The sequence below is a fragment of the Mustela erminea genome, chromosome 9, assembly GCF_009829155.1.
Source record: "Mustela erminea isolate mMusErm1 chromosome 9, mMusErm1.Pri, whole genome shotgun sequence".
NCBI lineage: Eukaryota > Metazoa > Chordata > Mammalia > Carnivora > Mustelidae > Mustela > Mustela erminea.
This window is the reverse complement of record NC_045622.1, coordinates 55,363,410-55,389,319: the sequence shown is the minus strand read 5'-3', so window position 1 is coordinate 55,389,319 and position 25,910 is coordinate 55,363,410. Positions and strand designations below refer to the sequence as shown.

Below are 25,910 nucleotides of genomic sequence, written 5' to 3'. Positions count from 1 at the left end.
AAGATTTGACCTATTCATGACACAAACATTTTAAATCAGCAACATAAACCTTCATTAGAACATTTCTTTCTTTCTTTCTTTCTTCCTTTCTTCCTTCCTTCCTTTCCTTTCCTTTCCTCTTCCCCTTCTTTCCTTCCTCTTTCTCTTTTCTTTCTTTTCCTTCTTCCTTTTCTTTTCTTTCTTTCTGTCTTTCTGTCTTTCCTTTCCTCCTTCCTTCCTCCCTCCCTCTCTCCCTTTCTTTAATTTTAAGTAACCTCTACACCCAACATGGCTCAAACCCCCAACCCCAAGACCAAGTGTGCATGTTCTATCAACTTAGCCACCCAGGTGCCCCATTAGAACATTTCTTTTTTCCTTTTTTTTTTTTTTCATTAGAACATTTCTTAAGATGGCTGATCCCATTTGCAATTCCTTAGTTCTAAAATCTCACAGAAAGAAAATTTCATAAACTAGGAAAATTTGCAGCCGATGGCGACAAAAAAAGAAATGAAAGTATTTAATACTGAAAACATCACAACAATAATTTAGAACCATTTAAGTGTCCTATGAATGATTTGCTAACTTTAATAAATGCTTTCATCTCTAAAAATAATACTTCATATTGTACAGTCCTTTAAAACCACTTTCACAAATGTTGGCACATTTAATCCTTACAACCCCAAAAAGAAAAAATTAAGATACCTTTCCTATTTTTGTCTGTCCTTCAACATCTTTTCAAAGAAAAGAGCAGACAGAATAAGGTTGAAGCTCCACTCAATGACTTGCCCAAGGCCTAAATTCACCTAAATTTACTGAAGGCTACTATATGGCAGGCTCAGCTAAGACAATATGTGGCAGCACCATAAGGCCCCAGTGACTTCTGGACCCCTCTTTCAGATATAATTATTCTTTCCAACCTATTCCTGAAAGACAACCTCAAACACCTCCCTTTCGGCCTTAGTCTATACTTGGTATTTGATTAAGCTCTTCTCTCCAGCTAATCTCTTAAATCAGGCAAAAACCCCAGGTGGCAAAGCATCTTGTGATAGGAGCCAAAACTACCTACCCCTCCAATAATGCCAGCAAGACCCTGCATGAGTGACCCCAAGACAGCGATTGACCTGACCTTTACTGCCCACCTGCACATACGCACTACTTTTGTCCTACACTTTCCTTATATAAATGTAGAAATTTTTTCAGCCCTTTGGAGAGTCTTTGAGATGTTAAGTCCACTGTCTTCCTGGTGTTGGGCACACTGAAATTCCTTTCTTGTTTCACCACCACTCTGTTTCTCTGCCTTTGGATTTTGTCAGCAGCAAGTGGCCGAACCTGGGCTGCTTAGGATCTCCAGAGTCTGTGCTCTTACACCCCTGCGCTCTGGTTATACTCCCTGTGACTGTGGGTGTGAGTCTGTGGATGTGTGCGTGCACGCATTCTTGCTATAACCCACGCTGGTTAGTTTCACCAATTTATTTATTTCTAAAGATGATGCTATCCTCAAATCTCACAGAACTTCCTACTATTCTCTGGTTTAAAAATCACCTTTGCTTCTCCCCATAAACCTAGATTCTGAAAAGGGCTAGGGCTTAAGAATCAGATTCCATTAGGCTTTTCCACTTCACATAACGGAATCTCAACTCTAGTAACACTTTACATTTCCATAGAAAATGATTTTGAAACACCTCCTCCAATCCTTTTTGTAAAGTCAAGGAATCTTCCTTTATTAAAAGCCTATAAGGAAATAAATTTATTAAAAAGTGAGCTGACACATCTCTAGATGAGGGAAAGAAAGGAGACGGGTGCAGAAGTGGCACGTATCCTACCTATTTAGTCATCTTGTCGTCTGTTCTTCCCCATCAACTGCATTAGCCTTTGCCTTTAGAGAATTCCCTCAGAACAAGGCTAAGGATGATTTACTGTTGGCGCTATTGATTAGAATTATATCTTTATATCTACTGAGCAATCCTCTGGTCCAGAACTATTTTTAGTATATGCTAAATGCATTTTAGCCTCAAAAGTATTCAATTCCTTGAAGCAGTAGGAATGATTCACTAGAAAAAGAAAGTAATCTGTTTCTATGTTGCATAAAAATGGGGAGAAATAAATTGTAGCATATCATAAGCTGTTTTAAGGAACTCTCATGGACTATAAGAAACAAACTGGGGGTTGCTGGGGGAGAGGTGGGCAGAGGGGTAGGGTAATTGCGGGATGGGCATTAAGAAGGGCATGCGATGTGATAAGCACTGGGTGTTCTACGCAACTGATGAATTACTGAACTCTACATCTGAAACTTAGGACGTATTATATGTTGACTAATTGAATTTAAATTTAAAAAACTTCTCATGGATATGGACACTCTTAAAGAACTCTCATGGATATGGAAAACCATGTTAAAGGTAAATATTTTTAATTACATTTTCCAAATACTCTGGTTAATCTTTATCAATGGCCATATGCCAAAATGAGTAATTCTCTTTTTTCTAAGTTTGTTTCTATCAGTTGGAAATGTCAATATCCATTTCCTGATTTCAAATGCAAATTAACAATGTCAAGAGTTTGAGTATGGTCACCAAAAGAACTCAATCAGAAAGTTAGTCTATAACCTGGAAGATACACAAATGCCTTCTAAAATAAATCTTATGCAAGACCAAAGATCAGGATTTATTCCACATTTTTTACTTAAAAAAGTACCTTCCTAGATATAAAGTTTGTTTTTGTTTTTAGAAAGGCACAACCTAATTTAGAAAGCCAAAAAATAGTGTGATTAAAAAGTATACGTATAGTACTTTGTAATTCTTACCTGTGTTGACTGTATTACTGTAAGGTCATTAATATAGCAAAATCCTGCCCCCATAGTAGAACGAAGTCCTGCAGTCCCAAAAGTCATTCGGCAACAAAGACGATCCCGGAGCTCCTTGTTCATCCCATTCCGTAACAGATTTTCAATCTGCTCTTTTGTTTTGGGATTCTATAAAAAAAGGTATTAAGACTTAATCAGGATTACAAGCAGGGTCCTAATATGAAGCCCTTCTGAGGAGCCAGGAAGTGTTATGTGTATATCACAAGGTTCTAGACACACTATAGATTCCACGGTGCTAATGATCAATATCAGTATATATAATAAAACAATACCTGGCCCTTTCCAGAGTCCCCCAAGGAGCCAGGCCCTTACTGGAGTCCATTTACATATCTCTAATTATCACAGCATTTTTTGGTAATACTATTCAAGAGTTTTTTAACAAATTGATAAACTTAAGAGCTATGAATCCAAAATAAGCCTCTTAGTCAAAAAATAACATTAATTAGAGTCTCTATTAAGTGTTAAAAGAAATGTGGAAGCTATTGGGTAAAAGCCATCAATAGACACTTAACCACTTCCCAAATCTCTGTGATTCAAAGTGACCAGATAAGTGTTCCTGCTCTTTAAAATCACAGAAAACCACTCAGTAAAGATGACCATAAAATGGTCTTAGATATTACATGTGGACTTAGATAAGAATGAGAATGAAAATTCAGTCCAAACTTGGCTTGCTGAGCAGAACACACCAACATCTACATTTTAGAATTCTGTGTTTCATTATCACATCTTTTACCTTATTTTCATAAAGCTCAAGGATGCCCCTGACTGAAATAGTAGCTCACAAACAATTAACTTCAAATAGAAATGTAACAAAAAATTGGAATAAAATTTGTATGGGATTTTCCAGTATTTTCTTTTTAAGAGTCAGAGTCAGATATTACGAAAATAAAGTGAACCACAACTTCTCCCTTCCATACTTTGTGTAGTATGGATTTAGTCCATACTAACAACTTAGATCTTCTATGTCTATAGCCTATACAATAATGAATATTCCGAATGATAAACCAAGGCACCTACAAGGTGCTAAATATGAGAGTATATTTGTACTTGCAAAGAAATAAAGACACATTAATATATATTTAAACAGAAAGGGGGCACCTGGGTGGCTCAGTGGGTTAAAGCCTCTCTGCCTTCAGCTCAGGTCATCTCAGCGTCCTGGGATCTAGCCCTGCACTGGGCTCTCTGCTCAGTAGGGAGACTGCTTCCCTTCCTCTCTCTCTGCCTGCCTCTCTGCCTACTTGTCATCTCTGTCAAATGAATAAATAAAATCTTTTAAAAACAAACAAACAAACAAACAAACAAACAAACAGAAAAGTTTTCTGGTTATAGTGGAATTAAAGTAACCAGAGTACATGCCACAAACTAATGGAAATTCTGATTAACTGAAATTGTAATCTGCTAAAAATAGCCTGTAAAATAAAAATATATTGGGGCGCCAGGGTGGCTCAGTGGGTTAAGCCTCTGCCTTCGTCTCAGGTCATGGTCTCAGGGTCCTGGGATTGAGCCCCGCATCGGGCTCTCTACTGGGGGGGGGGAGCCTGCTTCCTCCCTCCCCCTCTGCTGCTTCTCTGCCTACTTGTGATCTCTCTCTCTCTCTGTCAAATAAAAATCTTTAATATATGTATATATATATTATATATGTATATATGTATCTTACATAAAACCTTAACTCAAGGAATCTCCCTTTTATAAATGTCACACACTAGCAAATACACAGGCTATATAAGAATATGAATAGCTATTTTTTTTTCGAGATTTTATTTATTTGAAAGAGAGAAAGAAAGCATGCCATGTGCACAAGCCAGGGAGGGGCAGAGGACCCTGAGATCAGGACCTGTGCATATGGCAGATGCTTAACCAACTGAGCCACCCTGATGCCCCAAAATAGGAATAGCTATTAAGATAAGAATCTAAACAATAAGATTACCTGTGCTACTATTTATTATTCTAATGTCTAAGATACCACCAGATTTGACAGAGGTCAAAGAGACTTGAAGAGGGCTAACACTTAAATACAAATGTAAGGGGCACCTGGGTCACTCAGTGGGTTAAGCCTCTGCCTTAGGCTCAGGTCATGATCTCAGGGTCCTGGGATGGAGCCCCACATCGGGCTCTCTGCTCAGCAGGGAGCCTGCTTCCCCCTTTCTCTCTGCCTGCCCCTCTGCCTACTTGTGATCTCTCTTCTGTCAAATAAATAAAATAAAATCTTAAAAAAAGAAAGCATAAGAATGGCAAAAATTAAACACTAAAAACACCTGCATTCTGTAGAGGGTACATGACAGTGTCACATAGTTAGTGACACTGAAATTGGGGTAGTCCTGGGGGACCTGACTGGCTTAGTTAGAAGAGCATATGACTCCTGATCTTGGGATTGAGTTTGAGCCCCACACTGGACACAGAAATTACTAAAATTAAATAAATAATTTTAAAAATTGGGGTAGTCCTTTTAGAGTTTGCAGCCACTATCAAAATTTAAACTGCATGTACATTTTGGCCCATAAATTTCTCTGTCCACAGCAATATCTTCACCCAAACAAAAAGATTTATTCATGTAAGAATGTTTATTGCAGCATTTTACTGGTAGTAGTATTATTACCATTGCATTGATAAAGAACTTAAGATTTAGAGAGGGAGCCTAGTAACACTGAACAAATATTAGAGGTCTAGACAGGATTTGAATCCAGGTTGGTCTGGCTCTAAATCCTATACCACCTCACTATAAACAACAAAACAATTATGTAGAGCAGGCTAATAATGCTTCTAATAATAATAAACTCCAACTATAAGGTAAAACATTATTCTTTTTAATTACAGCTAAATAAAAATGATCTACCAGACATGAATACTATTAGGTTACTGAGTACTTCCTAATGTTCAACTGCACAGCTACTAGAGTAGGGCCTAAAAATTCTATTCTCTGTTACAAACATCACAACCAGTCCTAACCTAATTCCTGGCTCTGAAAGAGCCTGTAAATTAGAGAAAAAATAGAAATGGATTAAAAATCATGATGCATTAGACATAAATATATTTTTATTGTAAACAGTGCTAAGCGATTACAGTGACAGGCATATGAAATCTACTTTAGGTTTCTCCACTATTTCATAGGTAGACAATTTTAAATTAGATACTGATGTCTCAAATGTTTTAAAATATACCTGAAGGGCTCTCTATGTAGCCATGATTATATTTTCCATTCAGATGAATTTGTATTTTTTTGTTGGTTTTTTTTTTGTATTTTGTTGTTAAAAATCTTCAAATGACTATGATTTTTATAAGCTATCATATATGAAGGTTCTAAAGAACTACAAATTATTTTTAAATACTATTTCTACAGAGAAGTCAGATGTATTAAGTGAAAAGCAGAAGCGTGTATAAAGTGCTTTAATCTGTGTAAAAAGAGGTATGTGTATACATATAGATCATTCCAGAAATACTCCATGCAAATATAAGAGACTAAAAATAGTGATTATCTCTGATGGGGAAACCAGGAGTGAGGTCTGAGGTAGAATTATTTTTAATTGTAATTATTTTATTACAATTTATATTATTTTATTTTATTGCAATTATTTTTACTTGTACATCCTTGGTACTGTTTGGATATTTTATGATGTCTTACTTATTTTATGGTAAAAACTAGGTAAGTATCTATGATCGCTGAGGGAAAACTACTTGTGTGTCTACTTTTTACCTCACAAATTGTTCTTTTTAGAACAGCACCCACAGAGGGCTATTAATAAAACATACATTGGATCTTCCTCAAATACAAATTATTGTTTGCTTAATAAATGTGCTCCCTTATTTATCACGCACTCATTACTTGAGAGTAGGAACAGCCTAATCAGTCAAAAGAGAAAAAAATGATTCAACTGGTGTCAACTGTAGAGAAAGCCTCTCAAATTATACTGTAAGTCTGTGGAGAAGTTATATGATGTACATACTTTTTGCTAATGCACTTGTTGATCTACATATAAAATGAAAATTAATTATTTAGAAAGTAAATGCATTCAATCTGAACTAAATTTGCTCTTAGCCAGAATATTTTAGAATCCTAATAATTTCAGTACCCCAAAAAAGTAATCCTGAAGAAAATCCAAAAAGATTTTAGTGACTGCTAGCATTTTCTATACTTCATCAGGAGTAAAGCTGATTGTTGAGTAGGAAATCAGAAAGCTAAAGAATACAGAATTAAAGCCAGGCATTATTTTCAAATTTTACCTGTTAACCCAAAATTTTCCTTTAGGTTCTAATCCTATGGATTGCTGCAACTTTATATAGAAATGAAGAAAAGAAAGTATCCTCTTACATAAAACTCTGTGGAGTTCTGTTTTTTCCATAGCGTAGTCCATAAGGCCCAAATTCAAAGAAAACATGAAAGAACCGATTTCCACACACACACACACACACAAGTGGCAATACACACACACACACAAGTGGCAATACACACACACACACACACACACACACACACACACACACACACACACACAGAAGTACCTCTTCTAACAAACTTCTTACAAACTCTCATAGATGTGAATAAAGCTATATACCAGACCAAAGTCACTCCAACCCTGCCTGCCATGAAATGAAAGTATTAGTACTCACTTACGAAGGATTTTTTTGGACTCACCCGAGCTTTTCTGAACCTATTCTGTACGTAATTAGAGGGTTTCTGTATTATTTATGTGTAATAAAGGTAAATATGTATAAAAGGATGTAAAAGTAATTAATCATCATTATATAAAACAAATCAAGTTTGTCAATGAGAAATTCACCTATAAATCTTAGTTCCTACTTCTTTTATAAACCTAATATTTGTATAATTTTTATACAACTTGAATCTACTCTATTAATATTCTAGTACTAAACCTAACAGCATAAAAATAATTTAAAATGTGACCTTCATTGTTTAGAAGATTAGAACAGATCTAAAAAAACACAATATATATTCACAATTCAAACCTTAATATTGTTATATATATAAAGATGAGGCAATGGACACTGGGGAGGGTATGTGCTTTGGGGAGCACTGTGACTTGTGTAAGATGGATAAATCACAGAACTGTACCCCTGAAACAAGTAATAAAGTAAAAAGAAAGGGTGCCTGGGTGGCTCAGTGGGTTAAAGCCTCTGCCTTTGGCTCAGGTCATGATCCCAGGATTGGGCCCTCTGCTCAGCGGGGAGCCTGCTTCCTCCCTCCCTCTCTGCCTGCCTCTCTGCCTACTTGTGATCTCTGTCTGTCAAATAAACAAATAAAATCTTTAAAAAAAAAAAAAGTAAAAAGAAAAAAAAAGGATGAGGCAATATACAAAATTGACTTTTTAGTGGCTCAAATATAGCTAAAATTGCAAAGCTACAAATAACATTTTAATATTTTACTGACAGAGGCTGCTGTCTAAACAATAAACACCCATTTTATAAAACTACAGAGAAAAAATATTTAAGCTTATTTCTAAACAGAAGTTAAAATAGGAAACTGCAATCTGAAAATCCAAAGGGTAAACACAACTGACATTTACTTCTGAGGGTCAGCCAGTTTGAAGATCCAAATCTAGAGACTTGGAGTAGAACATGTTTTCCCAACCAGCTGCTTCCTTATTGAGTCCAAAATATACTCTTGCTAATCAATAATTTTTTCCCATTTAAAGGTCTTTGTATAATTCTAAATTTTATTTCTCCATCTTTAAAATTTATTTTTCATACAGAAGTATAATTGACATACATTATATTGTTTTAAGTATAAAATAGTGATTTGAAAATTCAATAGATTACACAATGCTCACCATGATAAATGTAGTTATACCATCTGTCACCATATGTTAATACAATACAGTATTATTGACTATATTCCCTGTGCTATACTCCTCCTCTCCATGACTTGTTTATTTTATAACTAGAAGTTTGTATTTCTCAATCCCTCTTGTGTATTCTGCATATGCCCCCACCCCCTCCCCTCTGGGGACCACCAGTTTGTTCTCTGTATTTATGAGTCTGTTTCTGGTTTTTGTTTGTTCATTTGTTTTGTGTTTTAGATTACAGATATAAGTAAAATAATTTCTCATTTAAAAAGATTATAGAAATTAGCATAAATTAAATTGGCTTAAATAAATTTGAATGACTATTCTTGTCATATAAAATGAGATGTCATTAATAAGAATTGGCTTAATAAAATTTGAGAAATAACCAGTTAATTAATATAAAAATTGTATCCAGGAAATAAAGATTCTAACTACTCAAAAAGCAGAAAATACAATTCCAAATATACTATATTATCATTTAAGTATAATACTAAATATATCAAAATTATTATGAAAGATCAAAATGTTGATTATATTTCAAAACTGAAGATTACATAGGCATAGTCTTTTTTCTTTACTGTTCAATAACATAGTCATATTCAAGTATGTATTAAGCTTTAAACAAAAAATATTTCTCATATAAGGCAGTCAAAATAAAGCATTTCAAATGTTTGTTCTTTTTCTTTATGTATTCTGACACATACTTTTCTTGACTAAAACTGCTTCTTAAAAAATAAGGTCTTGGGGCACCTGGGTGGCTCAGTGGGTTAAAGCCTCTGCCTTGGCTCGGGTCATGATCCCAGAGTTCTGGGATGGAGTCCGGCATTGAGCCCCGAATCGGGCTGTCTGCTCAGCCAGGAGTCTGCTTCCCTTCCTCTCTCTCTGCCTGCCTTTTTGCCTACTTGTGATCTCTGTCTGTCAAATAAATAAATAAATAAATAGATAAATAATATTTTTTAAAAAATCAAAAATAAAGTCTTAATTTAAAAAAAAATAGAGGGGCGCCTGGGTGGCTCAGTGGGTTAAGCCACTGCCTTCGGCTCAGGTCATGATCTCAGGGTCCTGGGATCGAGTCCCACATCGGGCTCTCTGCTCAGCAGGGAGCCTGCTTCCTCCTCTCTCTCTGCCTGCCTCTCTGCCTACTTGTGATCTCTCTCTGTCAAATAAATAAATAAAATCTTTAAAAAAAATAAAAAAATTAAAAAAAATTAAAAAAAATAGAAAAATCACCTCAGTAGATACAGAGAAAGCATTTGAAAAATTCAACAGCCAATAATTATTTTTAAATTTCTCAGTAAATTTTTTTTTTTAAAGATTTTATTTATTTTTCAGAGACAGAGGGAGAGAGCGCGAGCGAGCACAGGCAGACAGAGAGGCAGGCAGAGGCAGAGGGAGAAGCAGGCTCCCTGCCGAGCAAGGAGCCCGATGTGGGACTCAATCCCAGGACCCTGGGATCATGACCTGAGCCGAAGGCAGCTGCTTAACCAACTGAGCCACCCAGGCGTCCCTCTCAGTAAATTTTTAATAGTAATTCCATGAGGCATCTACCCAAGAGAAATGTTTGAAACATGTTCACACAAAGACCTGTAAATGAATTTTTTTTCTGTAAATGAATTTTAATAATAGATTTATTCTCAACAGTGGAAACCTGCTGTCCATCAACAGAATGAATAAAAAAAATTGTTGTACATCCATAAAATGGAATAACATTTAGCAATAAAAAGGAATAAACTGCTGAAATAGACAACAAAATGGATAAATCTCACAAGCATTATGTTAAGTGAAGGAAGCTAGACATGAAAAGTCTACATATTGCATGATTTCTCCAAAGGCAAACTATAGGGACAATAAAGAACTATTACAACTCAACAATAAAAAGACAACCCAATTTTAAAAGGGGCAAAGGAGGGATCCCTGAATGGCTCAGTTGGTTGCGTATCTGACTTCCACTAGGGTCACGAACTTGGGGTCCTGGGATCAAGCCCCTGGAATAAACCCAGAGTCAAGATCTCTCCTCAGTGTGGAGTCTGCTTCTCCTTCTCCTTCTGCCCCTTGGTAGCACCCCTGCTCATGCTCTCTCCTACTCTCAAATAAATAAAGTCTTAAAAAAAAATTAAGAAACAGGCAAAGGATTCACTAAAGAAGATATATAAATAGACAATTCACTGTAATAAGTATTGATTTGTGCTACAGTATAGATGAACTTTGAAAATATGCTAAGTGAAAGAACGCAGACACAAAAGTCACATACAACAATAGTATACTTCCATTTATATGAAAGGTCCAGAATAGGCAAATTTAGACAGATGAGTGGTTGTCAGGAGCTGGGGTGGGGGAGAAGGAACAGGGAGTGACTACTAATGGGTACGGGGTTTCTTTCTGGGATGATTACAATGTTTGGGAATTAGATAGTGGTAACAATTGCACAACCCCTTGAATATACTAAAACCCACTGAATCATTCATTTTAAAGTGGTAAATTTTATTTCACATTATGTGAATAATATCTCAGTTAACAAAAACTACAGGACAAAATTAGATCAGTGATTGAAAGGGGTTGGAGCAAGGGGATTCACTACAAAAGGGGCAGGAGGGAACTTTTTGCAGTGATACAAATGCTCTTTGTGATGTTGATTGTTATTCAATTGTATACACTTTTCAAAATTCATTAAATGGAACACTTAAAAGAATGAAACTTACTGTCCATTATGTAAATGCAAGTTATACCTCAATAAGCCTGACTTAAAAAAAAGTATACAGAAAAGCCCTAAAGCTGAGTTTGAAGTAGAGGAAATATGCATAAACCCAGAAGCAGAGGGTTTTACATTATAAAGTATGAATTAATAACAAACAATATTAGGTGGTTTTTTTTCAATTACCTTTATAAAACATTTGAAAAATATAATTTAATGTTAAAAATACAAAACTTGAAAGATACCTAATTCTCTTCATGAAGCAGAGTTGTTTTTTTTTTTTTAAAAGACATGCAAATTACAAAAATAAAGTCATGGGTGTGAGATGCACTGTAGTAGCATATCAACTCTCTTACTTTTAAGTTTTTCCTGATAATTATGTAAAAGTTCCTTGATGTTTGGGATATTTACATCATAATTCTACGTAAGTATGAATCTAATTTTACAGAAACCACAAATGAAACTTACTATCTTTGTAAAATATGACATTTCTCTCTTTTTTTTTAAAGATTTATTTATTTATTTGACAGACAGGATCACAAGTAGGCAGAGAGGCAGACAGAGAGAGAGGAGGAAGCAGGCTCCCTGCTGAGCAGAGAGCCCAATGTGGGGCTCGATCCCAGGACTCTGGGATCATGACCTGAGCCGAAAGCAGAGGCTTTAACCCACTGAGCCACCCAGGCGCCCCGTAAAATATGACATTTCTACCTAGTGAACATCTTTGGCTGTATTTGATGTTATTTTATTGTTGACTTGCATTTTGTTAAGGAACTATACCTTCTGGTACTATTTAGGCAAAAGTTAACAGTATCCACATTTTCAAAAGTTATAGGGGCACCTGGGTGGCTCAGTGGGTTAAATGCTCTGCCTTGGCTCAGGTCATGATCCCAGGGTCCTGGGCTCCAGCCCATCAGGCTCCCTGCTCAGCGGGGAGCCTGCTTCTCCCTCTTCTCCTCCCCTCTCCATTTCTGCTCTCTCTCTCAAAAAAAAAAAAAGCTCAGAACAGTGCTTGGCATGTAACAAAGTCCCACACACACACCCAGTTTGTTATGCTTAAACTCCACTCCAGTCTCCCCCTATATCTTCAGGTCCAGCAAGAGTTTAAACCACTATCACGGGGGTTCGGCGAATAGAGCCCATCTGCCTGGGTTCTGATCCCACAGCCACCATTAACTAGCTGCGTGATCTTGGACAAGTAATTGAACCTCTCTGTTCTTTAGTTTCCTCATTTGTAAAACACTAGTGATAAGAATATTGGGACCTGAGGAGAGTATTATCAAAAAAGGGCGGGGGCACCCGGGTGGTTCAGTGCGTTAAGCCTCTGCCTTCAACTCAGGTCATGATCTCAGGGTCCTGGGATAGATCCCTGCATTGGACTCTTTGCTCAGCAGGGAGCCTGCTTCCTCCTCTCCTCTGCCTGCCTCTCTGCCTACTTGTGATCTCTGTCAAATAAATAAATAAAATATTTTTTTAAAATTATATATTAACTATTTACATATTATAAAAAACACAATACTTCAATTTTGGGATTTGAGTATTTTCAAGCACTGAAATAGTTTTGACCAAGTGATTTTTTTTTTTAAAGGAGCTGTTCAGCTTCCAAGGTTATCTTGACTTTGAATTAAATGAAAAACAAAGCTATTTTCAACCAAAGAGGAAATTTAGACAAAACTCTAGTATTCTTAGATATGCCTTGTTTACTTCGGAGAAAAATGGAAGGAGAGGAAAATGGGATCAGTTAAGTGGATATGGGAATTTAAACTGAACCTGTAATTTATTTCTTTAAAAAGGAGATCAGATTCAAATTTAGCAAAATATTGTAACAAAATAGGAGATGCTTATCATTCTGTATTTTCATTTATTTATTTTTTTTTAAGATTTTGTTTATTTATTTGACAGAGACAGAGAGATCACAAGATCATAACCTGAGCCGAAGGCAGAGGCTTTAACCCACTGAGCCACCCAGGCACCCCTCATTCTGTGTTTTTATAAAGGAGAGGTCAATTTATTAAAAAGGCTCATTACTTCTTTAATTCGTTGGAAGGCTCTATAATCATCCTAATGTAAAACTCTGTTACCCATAATTCTAGAAGAGTCTCCAGGCTACCCTCCACATCTCCAACCCATCTCATCCTAATTACATACTGCCAGACTAATCAGCCAAGAACCAACACTAAAGCCCAGTTCCATTTATATCAAATATAAAGGTTAGGAATTAGGCTCCAAAAGCCAGAGATCAAAATCTTTTCAGATTGAAATACTCTCTCCATTTCTCTGAATCTAAGTTTGGATACAGGGTTAAAAAAAAAAAAATGGGAATAACTACCTCAAACAATCCTTGAAAGATTAAGAGGTTTTTTGTGGGTTTTGTGTTTTTTTTTTTTTTTTTTTATATGAAAGCATCTATTAACATATCTGGCACATGATCACTCAATAAACAAGAAATTTCCTTTTTCCTTTACGTAATCTTTTTTTTTTTTTTAGATTGTTTTTTAAAAATTTATTCCTTTGAGAGAGAGAGGTCAGGAGCAAGAGGAGGGTCATTGGGAGAGGGAGAAGCAGACTTCCCACTGAGCAGAGAGCTCCACCCTGGGATCTAGCCCTGGGCCAAATGCAGATGATACCCAGGAGCTCCTCCTTTATGTAATCTTCACTGCCACAGCAATCCATACACTATACTTGAGCTAAAATTAAAAAAAAATCATTATTCTTTTCCACACTGCCCATTCAGTTTCATTTCCCTGATCAGTTTCGTTTTCCATTTTATTTTTCTATTTCTCCCACCTTAAATTTCCTGTTCCCATATTCATCATCTATTTCTATCTTATTTATCTATCCTTCAAGGCCCAGCTCCAATTCTATTTGTTACGTAGTCTTCCTGACTTTCAATTTCTATGGCTCTTAAAAAGCAGTGTCAGATAGTTGACCATTAATTGTTCTTTACTTGTATCATTTTTTTAAATATTTGATAGAGACACAGTGAGAAAGGGAATACAAGCAGAGGGAGTGGGAGAGGGAGAAGCAGGCTCTCCGCTGAGCATGGAGCCCAATTCGGGGCCCATCCCAGGACCTTGGGATCATGACCTGAGCCCAAGGCAGATGCTTAACAACTGAGCCACCCAGGTGCCCCATTTGTATCTTATTTTATTTTTTTAAGTAGGCTTCAAACCCAGCATGGAGCCCAGTGCAGGGCTTGAACTCACCACCCTGAGATTAAGACACGAGCTGAGATGAAGAGTCAGATGCTTAAAAAGTTGAGCCACCTTGGTGCCCCTCTTTATTTGTATTTTAAATATTATTATTAATTTTGAACTATATCCATACATTTTCCTACTTAATAAAATACTAATAATACAGGGGTGCCTCAGTGGCTCAGCCATTAAGTGTCTGCCTTCAGATCAGGTCACGATCCCAAAGTCCTCCAATCGAGCCCCACATTGGGCCCCCTGCTCAATAGGAAACCTGCTTCTCCCTTTCTAACCTTCCCTGCTTGTGTTCCCTCTCTTGCTGTGTCTCCATCAAATAAATAAATAAAATCTTTTTTAAAAAAAACCTAATAATTCGTATAAAGCTAAACAAGTCTTTGACTATTACCATCCGTCCCTGGCCCCTCCTGTAGGGGGAGCCAGTACTGTTGTGATGTATCCTTCCAGATCTTTACTGGGGAGAGTTTTGCTTTCTTTTTTTTTTATATATAGGGTATCATATGGCACAAACTGTTCTGCAACTTGCTTATTTCACTTAATATATCTTGGATATCCTTTCAATACATATAGATCTATATATATGTTTTTTGTTCCTGTTTTACTGAGAAACAACTGACATCACTGTAAGTTTAAGATACACAGCATGGGGTGCCTGGGTGGCTCAGTGGGTTAAGCCGCTGCCTTCGGCTTAGGTCATGATCTCAGGGTCCTGGGATCGAGTCCCACATCGGGCTCTCTGCTCGGCAGGGGCCCTGCTTCCCTCTCTCTCTCTCTATGCCTGCCTCTCTGACTACTTGTGATTTCTCTCTGTCAAATAAATAAATAAAATCTTTAAAAAAAAAAAAAAAGATACACAGCATGATGGTTTAATTTATATATACAATCAACCTTTGAACAACACACGTTTGAACTGAGCAGGTCCACTTATATGCAAATTTTTTTTAGTAAAATTAGTACAAAATTGTGAATTTATTTTCCCTTTATGATTTTCTTTTGTCTAGTTTTATTCTTTTGTAAGAATATATTTTGCAATACATATAACATACAAAATATGTGTTATCATTAAGGCTTCTGGTGAAAAGAAGCCTATTATTAAGTTTTTGGGTTTTTTTTAAAAGATTTTTATTTATTTATTTGACAGACAGATCACAAGTAGGCAGAGAGAAAGGAAGGGAAGCAGGCTCCCTGCTGAGCAGAGAGCCCGACGTGGGGCTCGATCCCAGGACCCTGAGATCATGACCCGAGCTGAAGGCAGAGGCTCTAACCCATTGAGCCAATAGGCGCCCCTATTATTAAGTTTTTTGGGAGTCAAAAGTTAAATGCAGATTTTCGACTGCTTGCGGTGTTGGCACCCCAACCTTCATGCTATTCAATGTATTGTGAAATGATTAGCATAATAGGTTTGGTTAATATCCATCTTAGATAGATACAATAAAAGGGAAAAAATTTTCTTTGTGATGAAAACTCTTAGAATCTACTATTATTTTTAAAGATTTATTTATTTATTTTAGAGAGAGAAACAGAAGGAGCAAAAGGAGAGGGAGTGGAAAAGAATCTTGAGCAGATTTCCCACTGAGCCTGGAGCCCAATGTGGGGCTAAATCTCCCAACCGTGAGAGCATGACCTGAGCTGAAACCAAGAGTTGGATACTCAACCAAGCCACCTCGGTGCCCCTAGATCTACTTTCTTAACAACTTTTCCAATATATCATACAGTAGTGTAAGCTATAATTATATTGTCCATTACATCCCTAGTACTGACTTATAACCAGAAATTTATATACCCTTTGACCATCTTCCTTTAATTCTGCATATATATCCCCCATCTGGTAACCACAAATCTGATCTATGAGTTTGCTGTGTTTTTTTAGATTCCACATGTAAGTAAGACCATATAGTCTTTGTTGTTCTTGTCTGTCTATTTCCCCTTAGCATAATGCCTTCAAGCTCCATCTATGTTGTCACAAATGGTAGTGTTGTCATTTTTTATGGTAGAATAATATTCCATGGTGTATATATACCATAACTTCTTTATCCATTCATCCCTGATCTAGTGTATTCAACTGTTGCAGTGTTCCAATTTGTTTATCCTTTCCCTTTGGTAGGCATTTAGGTTTTTTCTAAATTTTATCTGCATTAATAATGAAACATTTCAGATGGAAAATGACATGAGAAAAATGTGAAGCAGAAATCATAAAATAAAACCACTATTTACATTAAAGAGATCTTATGATTAGCTGAAAGCTAAAAGGCCTATGTATCTGAGAAGCATAGGATTTTTCATTTACATTATAATTTTCATATTCTTCAGGACATTTGATATGACCATGCCATAGTTTTGTTTGGTAAGATCCAGTGCTCACTAAATTATCTGGTGTAAAAGGTCCCATGCAGGATTAGCTATGGTGACCTACCTGTCTCTTCTTTTCCACCAGAAAAATATTCTTTTCTCCATTAACTCTCTCAGTACTAACTGGCAGTAAATAGAAATTGACTAATGAAAAAAAATATTTTAGTATAATCTGCACTAAATTATGTCTCAATCTTTCATTCTGGGGAAAATATATTTATAAAAAACAACCAGACACATGAAATATGTAAAAACAATTAAACAAGCAAATCATGCTGTCTCTCTAAGACAATTAAAGAAATCTAATATAGATAATCCAGGGAGGGACTATGAAAATCTAAAATGGTGAAATATAATACTTACATTCTTTGGTTAGTTCAATGTATCTTACAAGTAAAATCTGAAAGAATCAAATGAAGACAAATTCCTTTTCATCAGGTTCTCTAGGCTCTGATTTTTTAAACAGGAAAGAAAGAGGGAAAATAATTCTAGATCAAGGATATATCCACATAGGCTTTCTTTTTTTTTTAATTTTATATTTATTTGACAGATAGAGATCACAAGTAGGCAGAGAGGTAGGCAGAGAGAGAGAGAGAGAGAGGAGGAAGCAGGTTCCCCGCTGAGCAGAGAGCCCCATGTGGGGCTCAATCCCAGAATCCTGAGATCATGACCTGAGCCGAAGGCAGCAGCTTTAACCCACTGAGCCACCCAGGTGCCCCTCCACATAGGCTTTCTAATGGCCTCGTAGAAAACTTGAAGGAACTAATCAAAAATCCTTTAAGAAAGAAAAGATAGGGGCACCTGGGTGGTTCAGGGTTAAGCCTCTGCCTTGGGCTCAGTTCACGGTCTCAGAGTCCTAGGATCGAGCCCCGCATCCGGCTCTCTGCTTGTCAGGGAGCCTCCTTCCCCTACTCTGCCTGTCTCTCTGCCTACTTGTGATTTCTCTCTGTGTCAAATAAATAAATAAAAAGAAAATTGAGCAGATAGTACAAGGTGTTCTCTTCAGTTTCCCCTGTTGTGAACATCTTGTATTAGTGTGGTACATTTGTTGTAATTGATCCAATATTGATCCAATACTATGAACTAAAGTCCATAGTTTACATATGGGTAGTAACAAATACATAATGTATTGCACATTACAGTATCAAACAAGTATAGCTTAACTGCTCTAAAAATCCCTTGTGCTCCTTCCTTTCCCCAGGTAATTTTTTTTTTAAGATTTTATTTATTTATTTGACAGACAGAGATCACAAGTAGGCAGAGAGGGAGGTAGAGAGAGAGGAAGGGAAGCAGGCTCCCTGCTGAGCAGAGAGCCCGATGTGGGGCTCGATCCCAGGACCCTGAGATCATGACCTGAGCCGAAGGCAGAGGCTTTAACCCTCTGAGCCACCCAGGCGCCCCAGGTAATTTTTTTTTTTTTCACTCCTTTCTTTCCCCAGGTAATTTTTTAAAAAATTTTCTCTATAGTTTTACCTTTTTCAGAATGACATATAGAGTCATACAGTATGTAGCGTTTTCAGAATGCCATCTTTCATTAAATAGTAAGTATTTAAAGTTTAACTATGTTTTTGTGGCTTGATAGATTATTTCTTTTTGTGGCTTGATAACTTTTTAAAAAAATCAATAAATAATATTCTACTGTACTGATGTACCAAAGTTTGTTTAACTATTCACCTACTGAAGGACACCTTGGTTGCTTCCAGTTTTAAGTATATTTTTAATTTGAAAAAATAATAGTTTCAGTTGAAGATGAAAGTCTCAAACACTTGTCTCCTCATCTTCCTGAGAATTTTTTACATGAGAGTAAAGGTATAAAAGGACTAAACCCATAATGCAAAAGAACTGGGGAAGGGGTCTATGGGTACTGAGGACTAGATGAAATTTCAACATATTTCTGAAAGAAAGTAGCATGAAACAAAGCACAGTAAGCCAAAACCCTATTTATCCCAATAACATCTACATTTGGTTCCAGCAATCCCACTCTGGGTATATGCTAAAAGAACTGAAAGCAGGTGGGATGCCTGGGTGGCTCAGTTGGTTAAGAATTGAAAGCAGGGTCTTGAGATATTTGCACATCCGTGTTCACAGCAGCACTATTCACAACAGCCAGGGGGTGGATGCAACCCAAATGTCCACTGATGAATGAAAGGATATATGAAGTGTGATAGACCATATTATTCAGCCTTAAAGAAGGAAATCCTGTCATAGGCTACAACAAGATGAACCTTTAACACATCATACTAAGTGAAATAAACTGTCACAAAAAGACAAATACTGTACGATTCTCTTTTTATGAACTATCTAAAGTAGTCAAATTCACAGAAATGGAATAGAATTGTGATTACCAGTGAGTGAGGGGAGAAGTAAAAGGGGACTTACGTAACAGCTGGGTTTCAGATTTGCAAGCTGAAAAAGTTCTAGAGATCCATTTCACAACAATGTAATATAATTAACACTTCTGAACTGTACACTTAAAAATCATTAAGATGGTAATTTTAGTTTATATGTTTTTTCGCCACAATAAAAAAATTACTAAATCTTATGTTTTGTCTTCAGGTTGATCTTCAAAATTGAACATAATGTAAACATAAGATCATCTAAATATTGTTCATTGTGAATCCCTGTAGTGGATTTGAATAAAATTTGCTTCTGTTCAGGCCCACCTATGTTTCCTGAAGGTATTGAGATCAAAATGCATTTTTTCTTAAACTCTGTCAATTCATTGTTCAAAATCATGCCCTGTTTTCGTTTGCTTCATGTTCAAACCATAACCTGCTTACTCAGGTCTTCCTTCCTACCCTCTTCCCTCCTTCTTCCCCTCCCTTCTTCTCTACTATCCATGGATAACTGCCTTTCTTTTTTAAATGTTGTTGCCAGAAAAACACACCATCTTCACCATATCATTAACATCTTCCAGCTTTTTATTATTTATGGCATAGACACATTTCCTGAAGCCCAGTGTGGATCTAGCGCACTATGGTCATCTGGGATTTCTTTACATTGGGGTAATTCATCCATGTCAGTGCCAGTGTCCTCTTAAATAAAATGGTCAATTGGGAGCTCTGATTTGTGAATTGGCTTATTGTTCTGTAGACTTTGTTAGCACTAAGCACATTATTTAAACTTTTAAGAGAATAACTAAAACGTAACTACTGAAATTTAGGAGAGATAGAGAATTGTGTAAGTGAGCTCTGAGTTTTTATAGCACATATTTGACAAATAATAACCTAAGTCAAGGACTACTGGTACTGGCATATTATTTAGTCTTTTGATGGTAACCATGAGAATAACTAAAAACAAACAGCTAAAAATGGCTTCTAAGGAGCAAATAAAAAATGAGAAGTGGTTAGGTACATTGTTTTCTATTATGTTCTATTTTGTACTTTTTTTTTTATTCATAAGTATGTATTTCTTTAAAATAAATAAAAATGCCTTGAAGATGAAATGGTGGAAACTGATGAGAAAATGTAAAAAGTCTGGAAATAAAAAGAAATAAGGAATTTCATTTCTAAGAAGTAAAATAAATTCAACCCCTTATTTATATGCACTAAATTTCTCAGAGGGAGAATGCTGTTGCCAGGGAGACCAAAGCAAACTGTTGATCTGCAAATTCAGCTCTTTAAAAAAATTCCATGACATTTATTCTGCAATTACATCCTACTCAGGTTTAACAAAAGCCAATAAAATAGCTTTAAATTAAGTCCTTGAACCTGGGGTATGTTACTAACATTTACTAAATATTCAGGTTATAGAGTATAGTGCAGTAATAAGAAAACTAGAGTAAAGGTCAGGTTCTAATTCTAGTCCCAACTCTACTGCTTAAAAGTCATACATCCTTGGGTAAGTCATTTACCTTTTCTTAAACTAAGTTTATTTACTTGTAAAAATGGGGATAACTACTGCCTGGCTTGCCTACCATTCAGGGTTGCTGTGAGTATCAAATGAGATTTAGATCATTTTACAAAAGTTTGAAACATTACACAAATAAATTCAACTAGTAAGTACTAATATTTCCCCCAAATTAATAAAACCATATGTATTCCATACTCTTCATTGATTAAAGACCAAGTTAATTAGAAAAATGTGAACCAAAAAAGTAATATAAACTAGTATTGTAAAACTTGGATTGAACTAGGTGGCAGATAGATGCTGTGGTCCAGGCTCTACCACAACTTCTGCAGGTCTCTATACAATGAAATTACACTAGACCGCCTTTGTAGATGTGCTTCTTGGATATATTTTCTATCACACAATGATGATTTAAAAGGGAATTCGTTCACCACTAGTTTCCTGGGCTATATTTTGCTTGAAAAAGTTTCACTGCTAGATATCGGAAAATCACTGGCTTAAAGTCTTTTATTTCTAGTTTCAGGCATTTCAACCCTAACCTAACCTAACTCATCTTTAGCTTGACATTCTATCCTTTCTCAACATAGACCTACATTTTGAGACCAGAGTGCTCTACTTTCTATTTCTCAAAATGCCATGGCCAATCTCTGCCTGCACATTTCGTCAATCTATAGCTGTTGCTCCTCCAACTGACTGAACAGCGCTGCTCAGTACTGTCCCACTCCCCCACCCACACATTCACACACCCAAACTTGAGCAGTACTCAGTATCTCCGTTGTATCTGTTTTCAAAAAGTTAAAATTTACAGTAGATCAGAAACAGGTAATGGTTGTCATATTAAAGAGAATCTGGCTTCTAGGCCAGTCAAGACTTGTCTATTATGTGATAGAATGATGAAAACATTGAAAAAAAGAAATAGGAAGAAAGTGGGAGGCTTTAGCCCTAGAGCATAGAAGGGAAAGAGCACTTTAAAAGAGTCATCTGTGCATTACCTGGAGAAGGAACACCTTGAACTTCGGACTTGTTGGGTTCCAGTGGTAGGATAGTCCCATCACAGAAATGGATGCATTTACTTATTACTGGCCAATGCTGTTAAACATTTAAGCATGTATCTGAATCCCTGTGATCTGATTTCATGATTACTATAAATCTTCTTAGTCTTTGACTTCCCTTATGGTACCTCTAGCAAATACCCTGACTAGAGACAAATCCACTTATATTACATCTATACCCTAAATTAATAAAACTGCATTCTGAATTCAGACATCAGTTTCAGTTTCTTGAGGAGGGTCAATCCATCCTGAGACAAGACAAACTAACAAAGTCTGAAGGCATAAAAACTCAGGGTCAGATAAGGAACTACAGTAAATTAAACAACAGAATGCCACCACATAGAAACTATGTGGGGTACGCCAGACTGCCCCAATAAAAACCCTGTCTCATTGCATTATTTTCTTTTTAACACTTACATACACCTTTATTCAAGGCCACTAAACACATACTAAAGCTCTTCTATGACATGGTCTCACATACCTTTCCAAAAATTTCTATCTCTTACCCAAAGCTACAGCAGAAACAAATGCTCTAAGTACACCAAGTTTCTATCTCTGCTTGGAATAGCTCCTCTCTATGTTGGCAAGTCTAAATATTAACTAATTCTGAGAGTTTAACACAAATAATACTTTTTTTCATGAAGACTTTTCTAAGTACACCACCCTACCACAGCTAAAACTAGCAATTTTGGTGATATGGGCAAGCAGAGTCATTAAGAATCAGCCACATTTTATAGGTTCCTTTTTTTCACTAAAGAGATATTAATCAGGTAGTAAACTCAGTTTCTGTTCTAAGAGACAATATTTGTTGTCAGCGTGTAATATAATAAATGCTGTAAGTTTGATCCATTATTTCACATTTCCGCACTCTAAATTTCAGTGCCCTGGGATATAGCCTAGGTTAACCACACTATCAACCTACAGTAAATACACCTTTTTTACCAATTAAAAGTATTATTTCCCATATGAGAGGGATCAATTAATTACTTCTTTTTATTAAATAATTATTAAAATTATTTAGATTTATTCCCTGGGCAAGGGCACTTAGTTGCTCCCTTTGTGAGCTTTTGTTTCATTTTCCCTTCTACGTTCTCTGAAGATAGAATCCCTATCTATTTCATTTTTGTATCTTCCACAGGTTTTAGCTAGTATTTTTTTTTTAGCTAGTACTTTATATAGAAAGGGTACTTTAGGGGCGCCTGGGTGGCTCAGTGGGCTAAGCCTCTGCCTTCAGCTCAGGTCATGGTCTCAGGGTCCTGGGATCAAGCCCCGCATCGAGCCCCACTTTGGGCTCTCTGCTGGGTGGGGAGCCTGCTTCCCCCTCTCTCTCTGCCTGCCTCTTTGCCTACTTGTGATCTCTCTCTCTGTCAAATAAATAAATAAAATCTAAAAAAAGAAAAGAAAAGAAAAGAAAAGAAAGGGTACTTTAAATATAATTTAAGAATTTCTCTTCTATTTTCAGTGAAGGTTCCCCCTCAGTCTTTTTAAATGTATCCCATTTTATAAAGTCTTCCTTGATCATCCCAGCCCACAGGTCACTCTTACTTTTGAATTCCTGTAAGGACTGCCTATAAATGTTTAATTGCCACAAATACTGTCCCAGTGTTATTTTTTGTGTTTATATGAATTTTATAGTCTTTTCATATTTTCATATATCCCAATATCTAGACACAGCATAGACAATTAATAAATATTATTTCATTCAATCAATCTTTAAAAAAATCAAAGACTCGTTAGGAAAAGCATAGTCAAAACTGGCACCTAAAAAGAACAAAAGATCTCACCCATGGCAATGAAAACAAATTCCTATTGCTGGGATCAAAAGCTTTGACATGCATAGTAGTTACTAGCAAATTAAATTGTGTTGGAATTCTACAAGTGTTTTCAAATTTCATGAGTCCTCTTTTCTCTTCAGGGACACATAAGTGCCCCAAAACATTCATTTCCTGAAAATACCAATGAAAGCAGATGGCTTTAAAATAAAACAACTAACCTTATTAAACATATAAGATTATCATTCATTTGCAATTTGGTAAGGTTTCCATGCTGGAGACATTTATATAGTCAGTTTGTAGTACATTTGTTTTTATTGTATGCTGAGCATTAGCTCTTGTACTAAGCTATCCTCGGGCAAATGGCTTTAAAGTTACTTGCTTTTTATACATTCTTATGGTAATTAATGAGATATCAAAAATTCTGCACACTTGACTTAAAAAAATATTATGGTCAAATCCTATAATAAGGGAGTTAGTTCTTTAATTTGATATTTGAATCACAACACTCTCGAGTCTTCCCACTCCAAGCGTGGTCCACAGACCAGCAGCACTGGTATCACCTGGGAGCTCACTCTTGAGGCAGAATCTCAGACCCTACCCCAGGCCTATTAAATATGAATCTCCATTTTAGATCCCTAGGTGATCTAAAGCACTTTAGGTTTTGAGAAGCACTGGTTTACACTCTAGAGGAAAAACAGAATGTCCGAGATGCCTATGAACAAGCAACAATAACTAACTTATTGTAATTGCTTATTTGTTGGTCTTATCTGCTAACTGAAGGCTTGTTGAGGTCAAACCCTTCTATTTCCTCACCAGCAGTATTCATCCCTAACAGGCTCGGAAAATATTGACCCAATGCTCCATAAATATTTTTTGCTAAATATATTAATGAAAATCAGACTTTTTCTGAAAGCAAAAATCAGTGAAAATCAGACTTTTTTCTGAAAGCAAATCCTTTAGAAAATTCTTGTGTACATGGTTTCACATACTGCCATACTAATTCCTTAATTCACTATTATTAATTCCATTTAAAATACATTGCTTTCTCTACTTCAACAAATGCATTTAATGCACTTGACAAGCAAAAGCTTGGATCATGTTCTCCTGTTGGAGTCACCAACGGCCTCTTCTACAAGTAAGAAAGCTGAATTTTAATTCTGGCTTTCACAGATCCTTCACATATGCCTTCACATGATGAAATCACCCCAACAACTCCGAGGCGGTGGCAGGAGTAGAGGAAGAAAAGGAATGGGTAAAGCAAAAACACTTCCGTATCGGGAACATCAAGTGAAACCATGAAAACATGATTCTTTGAACAGGATAGTTCCAGAAAATAACTCCCGGCAAGAGAAATAAAGAGGTAAAGGAACGCTTACCTTTCTCAAGAGCAAAAGGTGATACTAGAGAATACCAGGGAGTGATAAAAAACCAGTGACTACCTAGCGACAGAAGGTGGAAACACACCAGACCAGAAGTAAAGCGGAGAGCGGTTAAGGACATCTAAAAAGGGTACCAACAACCACTTTCAGGTTTGCAGAGAAGGAAGTCAAGGGAGGAGAAAGGAAATAGCTCTATGAAGGGTTTAACTTACGACGATGATGATAATTATAATTATTTTTTATGAGAGAGAGACGACGTGCTGTTGAACGGCAGGGAGTGGGTGAGAAAGGGAGACTGCCATCCCGCGCACTGCAAAAAGGGAGACTACTGGCAGCCCTGCTCAGCCGGTCCCGGGGAGGCGGCCCAAGCATAGGTGGGTGGCAACGCCCGGCTCCGCTGGTCCCCGCCCGGTGGCTTGAGCCATCTCCTCTGCAGCCTGCCGAGCACCGGGTGGGGACGGGAAAAGGCGGACAGCGTATGCGAGGGCATGCGGGAGGACAGGGCTGATGCCGGGCTGACCAGGTACCCACCTTATCCCAACGAAGCCACTGCCCGATGGCCGTGTCTAGCTGAGGATCCCCGGTGTGGTAGGGGGCGTGGAGCAGGTTGGAGTTCAGGTCCCCCTCTGCATTTTCAGCCATGGCAGCGAGACTGGGGTGTGAGGGCCTGGGGGGCCGCGAAGACACTGGGTTGGGGGGGGGGGCTGAGATGCGCTCACCAGGGTTCTGACGCCCCCTCCTCAATGAAGGGCATCGGAGACCGACCAACCACGGGATGTCTGAGCCAGCTCCTGCTGCAGCTTTGGGGAAGCAGAAAAGAGGGGGATGAGGCTGCCCGCTCCCACCAAACCAGCTCCAGGTCTTTTTCTGCACGAACCGACTGAGGCGGTCGCACAGCGAGAGAACAACAACAGTCCCAGATGTCTGGGTCGTGGCCGCCGCCGCCGCCGCCGCCGCCGCCGCCCTACGCC

General features: G+C 37.1%; 1 protein-coding gene across 4 annotated transcripts in view; it reads right to left on the bottom strand.

Moving 5' to 3' along the window:
- The window catches only part of PGM2L1 (phosphoglucomutase 2 like 1), a 54,878-nt gene extending 29,001 nt beyond the window's left edge, over positions 1 to 25,877 (bottom strand). For 2 of the 4 annotated variants that reach the window (XM_032356392.1, XM_032356394.1), the window contains exons 1-2: positions 25,471 to 25,876; positions 2,780 to 2,947 (exon numbers count right to left, since the gene is read on the bottom strand). In XM_032356392.1, coding sequence (XP_032212283.1) covers positions 2,780 to 2,947; positions 25,471 to 25,581 — 279 coding nt within the window. In that variant the 5' untranslated portion in view covers positions 25,582 to 25,876. Of the gene's footprint in view, positions 1 to 2,779; positions 2,948 to 25,151; positions 25,250 to 25,470 lie in introns of all 4 variants that reach the window. The other 2 variants (XM_032356393.1, XR_004288957.1) reach the window with 2 other exon arrangements.
- Between the last annotated feature and the right edge of the window lie 33 nt (positions 25,878 to 25,910).